At 43.6% G+C, this 10,184-nt stretch overlaps 1 protein-coding gene across 1 annotated transcript in view; it reads right to left on the bottom strand.

Annotated features, from left to right (window-relative positions):
- Positions 1-612: 612 nt before the first annotated feature.
- The window catches only part of GLDC (glycine decarboxylase), a 77,022-nt gene continuing 67,450 nt past the window's right edge, over positions 613-10,184 (bottom strand). The window contains exons 22-25 of the mRNA XM_081103410.1: positions 5,329-5,424; positions 3,755-3,927; positions 2,334-2,414; positions 613-1,311 (exon numbers count right to left, since the gene is read on the bottom strand). Of these exons, the coding sequence (XP_080959536.1) occupies positions 1,168-1,311; positions 2,334-2,414; positions 3,755-3,927; positions 5,329-5,424 (494 nt within the window). The 3' untranslated portion in view covers positions 613-1,167. The remainder of the gene's footprint in view (positions 1,312-2,333; positions 2,415-3,754; positions 3,928-5,328; positions 5,425-10,184) is intronic.

The raw sequence follows: 10,184 nt of genomic DNA, 5'->3' as shown, positions 1-10,184 counted from the left end.
ATCCTTCCCCTTTTCTTCAGTTAACAAACCCCTGGTTTTCTTTGGGGCAGTAACATGCCCAGCTAAACGTCCTCCCCAAAGCCCTTGCAGCTAGGAGTGGCAATTTGAACCAGTTGTGGCCAGTTAAAAGTCAGCAGAAGTTACTGAGTGAAACCTCTTGGAAAGCATTTCAGAAGAAGACAAGTTGGATGGCATCTGCCTTTTGTCTCTCGTTTTCTCCCCCTTTTCCTATCTGGAATGGCAGTGATGCCTGGATATGCAGCAGCCATCCAGGACTATGAGGAGGAAGACTATACACCAAATAAGGCAGAACAGAAAGACCGAAGGAGCACTAGCCCTTGGCTTATTACCTCTGGACTTACTGTTAAACAAGAAAAAATAAACTACTATTTGATTAAACTTCTGTAGTTGGGTTTCAGTTACACGCAACCTAACACAATTCTAACAAAAAGGGCCAAAGTGCTAACCAAGGCATACACACTATTTCTTTAGCCAGCCAGAGACAAAGCTGGTGACGGAACAGTGGCTAGTGGGTTGGGTATTCTCCTTACCCTTCAGATCCCCCTGAACCTGGACATGGGCGTTAAGAATGAAAACTGCATCAAGAAGGCATTCTTCAAATTGAAATGCTTTTATTAGAACACTAATAATTGCAGATAAAAAAAAAAACACGTGAAAAAAGAGAAAACACTCAAATGCTATTATTGATTAGGCAAATTAGTTGGAAGATTTCTGCAGTGTATACAAAATGTAAACATTTGCCCTGGGATTTCCCACAGTTGGCACAGTCCATAAGGACTTATTTGGAACAAAAATATGTCTATCAGTATAGCCTCTACAATGTCTGTGAACTTGCTCCATTGAAAGTTAAAGTTCTGAGCACACCCCAAATTTTCTATGCAAAAAACTAAAAATGGCCACCAATCAAGGCCAATTGAACATCAACTGCTGCATGTGGAGGCAGAGGCATGGAAGCAAATCAGTCTTCCGACAGTGAGCTCCCACTCCCTACACTAACTGTATTTACATTTACCTTGACGGAGATTACAAAAATATACACAGTATATAAAACCCCTGCTTCAGTCTGGGGTAGGTGAGGAAATATTTCTTGCTTATCAAATGCTCCAGAGAGAGGCATCAAGTCAGTCACTTGGACTCGGGGGGAGATTAAGAAGAGGCCCTCTTCTGTTCAGAAAATGGAGACTCATAAACTTCCATGGGCGGGCAGGTGCAGACCAGGTGCTGGTCGCCATAGATGTCGTCAATCCGGGCAATGGCTGGCCAGAATTTGTTCTCTGGTTTCACAAAGGGCTGTAAGAACAAAGGATGAAAAAAATATCCTGCCATATTTTGAGAGGTTTATCTTGTGAGAGGATATTACCATGATACTCCCACAGCCTAGTATACCACTAGCCCAACAAGTACTCAAAAAGCACAAGAAGCTAGCCCTAGCTGGTTTGGCTCAGTGGATAGAGTGTCGGCCCACAGAGTGAAGGGTCCCATGTTTCATTCCAGTCAAGGGCATGTACTTGGTTGCAGGTTCAATCCCTGGCTCTGGTTGAGGCACATACAGGAGGCAACCAATCGATGTGTCTCTCTACATAGATCTCTGTCTCTCCCCCTCCCTTCCACTCTCTCTAAAAATCAATGGAAAAATATCCTTGGGTGAGGATTAACAAAACAAACAAACAAAAAAAAGTATAAGAAACTAAAAGCTTGTTCTTGTCCCATCAAACAAACTATACAGCATCTTCTCCTTCATATAAGAACCATAAAAGAAAAAGAAATAACCCAAGCCGGTTTGGCTCAGTGGATAGAGCGTCAGCCTGCAATCTGAAAGATCCCAGGTTCAATTCCGGTCAAGGGCACATGCCCGGGTTGTGGGCTCAATCCTCAGAGGGGGGCTGGCAGGAGGCAGCCGATCAATGATTCTCTCTCATCAATGACGTTTCTAACTCTCCCTCTTCCTTCCTCTCTGAAATCAATAAATACGTATATTTTTTAAAATGTGACATAATACATTTTTTTAAAAAGAAAAAGAAATAATTGCATTTGGAGCCATTTCACTATTGGATGGTGGTAGAAAACATCTACTTGACAAGGTCTCCTATTGGGACGTCCTCCACTGTGTGCCCTGGCAGATTCTCAGACTCTGACTTCAGAGACGTCTACGCTCTGAGGACTTCCCTTGTCAGGGCCCACATTTCACACTGTGTCCCACAGACAGTTACTATGAGACTGTAAGAGTAGGAGCCCCTCCGAGAAGGCGATGGCCCCTCGCAGACACGTGGACACTCTCACAGGGGCACAGTCAGCTTCTGAGGAGAACTTACGAGTGGGAAGGCTGCCACCTCTCTGGAATACGGCCGATCCCAGTGCGAGGATGTGACGCAGGTCAGGGAGTGTGGAGACATCTGGGACAGACATGGATGGGAGAGGGATCAGAGCAGAACACCACCTTCTCCCCCATCAGGGAGCTTCTAACGGAAGCCCGTGGACAGAGGAGGCTGTTGTTTTGTTTCACTTTGGGGGGAAGGAAATCTTGGTAGGAAATTTTTTATTGTGAAATATTTCAAATATCAGAAAGTTATGGTAATATAATAAGCACATCTACTAACCAACATCAATCCACATTTTGTCATATTTGCTTAACCTTTTAAAATAAAAAACACGAGGCAGTTGAAGCTGCCTGGATTTCCCCTCTCCGCCTCATTGTTTGCCCTTCTCCCCAGGGATGACTACTATCTTGAATTTGGTGTTCACCAGTCTTATCATGTTTTTATATTATTATTGCATATATTAATAAACAGCATAGAGCATAGTTTTTAAACCATGTATCATCCTATGAGTATTATTCTCCACTTGCTTTTGTAACACAGTATTATGTCCTTTAGACATCTATTGCCATTTTAAAAACAGCCTAAATCCTGAGAGAATCAGCAGTAACCAGGGTAAAAAAAAAAAAAAAAAAAAAAAAAAGTACAAATGATCATATTGTCTTCCTTCATTACTTTGTCAAACTCACACTAAGTAAGGTACCTGCCTCCTCCTGCCACCCATTGGCCCCCACACTCCACCTTCTGCTGCGCAGTTTTCAAAGTTCCTCAGCATCTCAGATGTGTTGTCCGGCTTGGAGCCATAACAACACAACCACAGCCTTCATGGTGTTCTCAATTCATGCTACCCCGGCTTAATATCTGGACCCAATGAGAAACTTAGAGCTCTCACTAGATATGAAATAAACATATTGTAGAAGAGGCAGGATCATGCCTAACAAATTGTTCTCCAACGTAAGCCACAAACATTATAAAACATTCAAGGAACAATCCAGTTGTTCTAAGAGGTAACTGCTTGTCTTTAAGAAGTTACCCTTACCCTGAGTTTGTGAGGCAAATAATCTCACTGGATCGCACCAAACATAGACACAGAATAAGACTTCCTCAACTGAATGGAGCCCGTAGGCCTCTGCTCCCTCTGTGGCAACCAGCTGGGTGCATGTGGGGTGTAGCTGCCACAACCCCCAAAACAATGACATAAACAACGTTAAGACATAGAAAATATCTACATTACACTTGAGTAACAGCCATGTTCAAGATTTAAACTCCCAAGTAAGGAATGTATCATCTCAGAAGAATGGCCTTGATTCTAGGCAAGAATATCATCTTCTGATGAGGAAGCTCAGGGCTTGCTGACACACTGGCCCAACCATTTTATCCTCTATGGGACATTTTGAATAAAGTCAGTGCCTACAGACCTTCAGTGGATTGACCTGGGGGTCGATGCGGCCCTCCTCAATGTCGGCGATTTCCTGCCGAATGCTTATCATGGCATCACAGAACCTATCCAGCTCTGCCTTGTCTTCCGACTCAGTGGGCTCAATCATGAGAGTCCCTGCCACTGGCCAGGACATGGTAGGGGCATGAAATCCTGCAAGGGAGACCGGAGAACATGTGACATTAATTTTGACCTTCCCAATTTGGAAGAGACACTCTCACATCGATGTTTCTCTCTCTCCGTCTCTCCCCCTCCCTTCCACTCTAAAAATCAATGGAAAAATATCCGTGGGTGAGGACTAACAAAAAAAGAAAGGAAGGAAGGAAGAAGGGAGGGAAGGAGGGAGGGAGGGAGGGAAGGTTGGAGGGAGGGAGAGAGAGAGGGAAGAGAGGAGGGTGGGAGAATACTATCAAGGCTGGAGATAGTAAAGGACTTGAAAGTTTGGAAGTACCACCTCCCTCCTGGCCCCTTCTCTCTCTCCCTCCAAATGCTGCTGCAGTCAGACGTGAGATGCCAGGAGTCTGAGTCAGGTTATTGGAAGAGTCAAGAGGAGATTTTGATGAGGCAGTTGCTAATTGCATTAATGAAACCACTCTCTGGCTTTCCCATTTATTATCAGTATAACTTTGCATAATAAGATCATTCATTTGAGAGAGAGACACACACACACACATACACACACACGGGACTCCCATTAAGATGCAGTAGTAAACCTACTAAATTATTAAAGTTTTCATTTTGTTTATTAAAAGAAGTCATTCAAAATCATCATTAAAATTAAGATGGGACTCCACATCCATTGAAAGGCAAAGTTCTCTTCAATTTAGCCTTTCTGAGAATTGAAGGGTCTTTGATATTATTAATGATGTCACTAAGAAAATGTATTTTAATAAGGGCTGTGCTGAGCAAACATCCACTAATATACAAAGGGCCTGCGTCTCTTAAAATCCTTCAAAGAAAATTGTGTCACCGCTGTGAAAACATATGCCTATTCCTCATCTCTAGGAGCAGCAGAAACAGCTGTGTCATGCCTGAAATGGTTGTAAATATGAATATAAAATGCCACTTGTCTCTAACACTTCTACAGGTAACGTGCTCCACTTCTCCCTCCATTGTACCACCGTGCCTCTTCATGGACCTCTCTGTTTACCAAGAGTGGAAAATAAATAAGAATTTACCAGAAACATGGGTAGAGAACAACAATCATTTTCTTTGGGATTTTTAATTTTGTTAACTATACAGACATCTTGGCTGCCTGGAGTCAAGATGCATGACTTATCTTTCAAAGGGCAGTACCAATGCAGGCATAAGGAGGAGTTTTTTCTCTATCACTTCAAAGGTTGACTAGAACCCTGGGCTCCCCACTTAGCCTACGGATCAGTTTCCTGTGGTGACTGCACATTCGGTTTGTGCCTCCAGGAAGCGGTCCACAGCCAGCTCCAGCATCTGTGTGGATGTCAAAAGCCCCAGTCCGTGTCCCCCTACCCCCACCCCTATCCCCCCCCACCACCACCACCACCACCTACCAGGGGTCGCTCCCAGGAGGCCACTCACCATAATCCTGAAGCCTCTTGGCCACATCCACAGCCTCAATATTTGCAGACTTTTTGAAGGGTCTTGTATCCAAAATAAATTCATGAGCCACATAACCTGTTAGGGAAAATTGTTTTATCTCGAGATTAGCATCAGTTTGTTGTTTTACACAAGCAAATGGGCAAATAAATCAGCCTTATAATGCATGTTGAAAAGCATGGGCACTTGATAAGTTTATAGGTGGAAACAAAGACTTCCTCGTTCTTACTGCAAATAAAAATGTTTAACATGCCAGGGCAATGTATCCGATCCTTAGCGCATAACACACCCTTGAGCCAAGAAGCTAATGGGAGGTGGGACTTCGGTGCTAAGGCTCCGCTGAAACATTCAACAGAGATTTCTGGGGATGAGATTACTTCTAACCTAAAATCTAGTTGCAACAGTCATCGCAGGCCTGATCCTGTATACAAAATATTTCTAAAGCTAAAGATCCACTGACACCCTTTTCAGGAACTTTTCCCCCAACATCTAGTAACTGTTTCTTCTGTCTGTGTGCAAATATACTAAACATATGTCCATAAGACACAGAATTTTATGTGGTTCTTCAAAGGGGCTTTTGAAGTTTCGGTTTCAGAATGAGAATTAGAAATAAGAGTTGTCAAAGCTCACACCACAAGTGGCAAGGAGTTGATAAGGCCAAAACCTCTGAGGGGTCTGTTCACTTTGTTCCAGTATGGAAACGGATTGCCTCGCTATTCCCAGGCTGCTGTCTCCCCAGCATAAGCTGTTGATCACTCATCCATCATCAAAAACCACCAAAGTTAAGTCAGCATTTTCATAAATAGAACAACATTCCCGGGAGCTTCCCAAATTCCATGCCCACACAACAGATGAATTTCCTTCAAGGAAAGCATCTATACATGAGATAATAATGTACTCTTTCTTAACTTGCTTTGCTGATTTTCAGCAAACAATGAATTACTTAACAGGTCCTTGGAGCAGACAAGTCCTCAGCCTAGAGAATAGCTCCAGTCCTTAGCAGCCCCTGAACATAGTCTGTTAACAGTTCTGCTTTTTATGTAGTGAACACATATGGATAAATTGGTTTTGTTTGAAATAAAAGTATGAGATCCTGAGGCTTTGAAAAGACTGTTACTGCCTGCTTACTTTTAACGCCTGCTTTGTAACAATGATGGCAATTACACTTGTGAGGAGTGTGATTCCAAAGCAGGAAGTTGTATTCATAGGTGTGGGGGGCGGAAAGTGCCAGTTGAAATGATCAGGGGAAAAATCATGAGATTCAAGTCCTCATCAACTATTAATTCCAAGAATCCTAAATGCCCTATTATGCTACTCCATTTGGGGAGCCCAACCCTTGACCTTTCTTAGCTGAGCCTCTGGCAGCCAACCCAGCATTGTGACAATGACTTAAGGAAGGAGACGAATGTTCTGAAGCAGCAAGTGCCAACCTTCCGGACCTCACGGACCACAGGTTGGCGACCGCTGCTCTGAAGGACACTCAGGGGCAGTGGAGGGGGAGGAGAGGGACACATGGGGGGGGAGAGGAGTTGCTCTTGCTGGTGGGCAGGGAGCAGAATCTTCCGGAGGTTCAGTAATCGCTGAAAGGCCCCATCCAGCCCAGCCCTGCCCAGCCCAGCCGAGCGCAGCTAACACCAAGGCTTCTCCGCAGAGGCCCCCACCACAGCCTAGTGGTTTGGGAAGAGCTCCATTTTCAAAATGAGGTTCAGATGTTATTTTCTAAATCCATCGTCTATGCATTCAGATGGAAACGGTAGTGGAATTTCAGCATCTTTCTCTCTCCCCCCCGCTACTGAGCCCGGCAAAGGGTGAAATTTAAACTTGGTGGCTTTTGGAGGCCAGATCCCAAGATCTTCATCTTTGTTTGCAGCTTTTAAGAAGGAAAGATATACAAACCTTCTATGGTACAGGGTGAGTCGGGGCAATCTGAAGTAGAAATTGTATAAACTGATCAGCACAAGTTTTCACTGAGTAGGTGTTTCTGCTGGGCCTGACCATGACTATAACTGAGAGTCTGACTAGACAGCAAGTCAAAGGAGCAAGGAGGGGAGAGGGTGGGATGTTGGAAAAGCAAAATAAAAATGGCTTGGCTCCAAGCTTGGAACATGCCCCTTCCCAACCCCCGGAAGTTAATTATCTTCCAAGGCTACAGAACGTGCTCCAGAAAACAAGGACTTTTCAAAACCCCTCTTGAGCTTGGCCAGTGTTGCTCAATGGTCGACTTCTGAACCAGGAGGTCACAGCTTGATTCTCAGTCAGGGCACATGCCTGGGTTGCCGGTTTGATCCCCAGTGGGGGCCATGCAGGAGGCAGCGGATCCATGATTCTCTCTCATCATTGGGTCTCAGGAGGTGTTTCTCCCAGCCAGGGATCTGAGGGCCCAGCGCCTGAGGCCCATGTCCACCCATAAAGGCCACAGGGAAACCTATTCAGGGGCAGGAATTTCCAAGCAGCATTAGGTTTGTCCAAGGACAAAACAGGACAGGCATTTAAGAATTTAAAGCATAGCCCTGACTGGTTTGGCTCAGTGGATAGAGCGTTGGCCTGTGGACTGAAAGGTCCCAGGTTCGATTCCAGTCAAGGGCATGTACCTTGGTTGCGGGGCACATCCCCAGTAGGGGGTGTGCAGGAGGCAGCTGATTGATGTTTCTCTCTTATCAATGCTTCTAACTCTCTATTCCTCTCCCTTCCTCTCTGTAAAAAATCAATAAGAAAGCCCTGGCTGGTTTGGCTCAGTGGATAGAGCACTGGCCTGCGGACTGAAAGGTCCCAGGTTCGTTTCCGGTCAAGGGCATGTACCTCGGTTGCGGGCACATCCCCAGTCGGGGGTGTGCAGGAGGCAACTGATAGATGTTTTTCTCTCATCGATGTTTCTGGCTCTCTATCCCTCTTCCTTCCTCTCTGTAAAAAAATCAATAAAATATATATATTTTTTAAATCAATAAAATATATTTTTAAAAAATTTTTAAAGAAGAATTTAAAACAATGGGATATGAACAAAATTGTCTACTCCACTGACAGGAACACCATTTAGATTAAAAAGTGACCGTAGCCTCGCACAAGAGTAGACACTTGTGACTTTTTTAAATTTCTCCTTTAAAAAAGTATCATTTTACCTGAGGTAATTCCTTTCTTTCCATATCCTAACAGAATAAATACTGCTGCTGCTCTCCATCCCAATTCTTGCCTGCCACTTCTTTGCTTCCCAAAACTATAACCCTCAACCGTTTAGCTGGTATTTTCAAACTCTCAAAGAAATGGTTCATAAAGGGAAGCCTGGAGTTCATTAAAATTGTTGCCTCATAGTCATGGGTAATTCTGAAGTCTTTTTAGAGCTAGTAAATAGGAATAAAATGAATAACGGTCTTCGGATATTGCCATTAGACATTTTGGAATACAATATGTTTAAAAACATTTTCTATTTTGGGCCCTTGGGAGATAAACTGATAATTCTTTTCTAGGCCTTAAAATACAAAGCCTCAAATTGTATAATGAATGTGTTTACCAAACCAAACATGAGACAATTTTTGGTTTCATGAACTTTGGGATTGGGTAATAAAGTCTGTATTCACCAGTCCTTTTCTGCTTGGGATGATAAATAGGATTCATTATTTAATTCTGGGGTAAAATGTCAAAACAAACGGAAAATGTTATCTGTCTTTTTATGCTGCAAATCCCTAGGACTGGGACCATCTATGCCCATAGAAAGCACTTAACTGCTAAGCACATGGTGGGCGCCTGAGAAACGCTTGCTCACTCTCCTCTGTCCTGGAGAGCCGCCCATCCCCCACAGTCCAGGCGACAAGCATTCCTTCTGTAAACAGCTACTGGTAAACCGGGCATCACAGTACTCTGCGCACTTACTAGCAATCACCGAGTTGTACATTTTAAGTGGGCGAGTTGCATGGTACGTGAATTCTATCTCAATGAAGTTGTCAAATAAAGTTAATCATAAGGGAAAATGTCAATATAAACAAATTAAAAATAGACAAAAAACAAATATTGATAAATTATAGCACAAATATGGTGCTTTACTCATCAAGTTGGCAAAGATACTTTGGTTTAGGTTTGCATTGCTTTTTCGTGCTCACTAGGCCCTGGTGCCATGGTCATTCTCACCTACTGAGAAAATTCAGTACAAAGTCTCTGGGAGGACAACTAGGCCCTCTGTAGCAAGAGCTTCAGTGAGTTGATAGCCTCTGAGATAATAATTTCTCTTCGGTGACTAACCTAAGGAAACAATCAGAGATTTTTTTTTTAATCTAAGAAATTCAAACAACTCAGGGAAAAACCTATAGAATTGCTGAAATTGTGGTATTATTCACACAACAGATTTGATGCAGTCACTCTCGAAGAACATGTAATGGCATGGGGAAATAATCACAGTATAAAATAAAGTTAAAAAAACAAACAGGACACAAGCCCTGGATGGTTGGGCTCAGTGGATAGAACATCGCCCTGCAGACAGAAAGGTCCCGGGTTTGATTCCGGTCAAAGGCACGTACCTCGGTTGCAGGCTCCTCCCCAGGCCCTGGTCCAGGCCTATGCAGGAGGTAACCAATCAATGTGTTTCTCTCACATTGCTATTTTTTTTAAATATATTTTATTGATTTTTTACAAAGAGGAAGGGAGAGGAATAGAGAGTTAGAAACATCGATGAGAGACAAACATCAATTCAGCTGCCTCCTGCACACTCCCTACTGGGGATGTGCCTGCAACCAAGGTACATGCCCTTGACTGGAATCGAACCTGGGACCCTTCAGTCCACAGGCTGAGGCTCTATCCACTGAGCCAAACCAGTTAGGGCTCACATTGATATTTCTTTCTGTCTTCCCCTA

The sequence above is a fragment of the Myotis nattereri genome (assembly GCF_964212035.1).
Source record: "Myotis nattereri genome assembly, chromosome: 12".
Taxonomy (NCBI): domain Eukaryota; kingdom Metazoa; phylum Chordata; class Mammalia; order Chiroptera; family Vespertilionidae; genus Myotis; species Myotis nattereri.
Note: the sequence above shows the minus strand (reverse complement) of the source record. Positions and strands in the feature narration are given on the sequence as shown.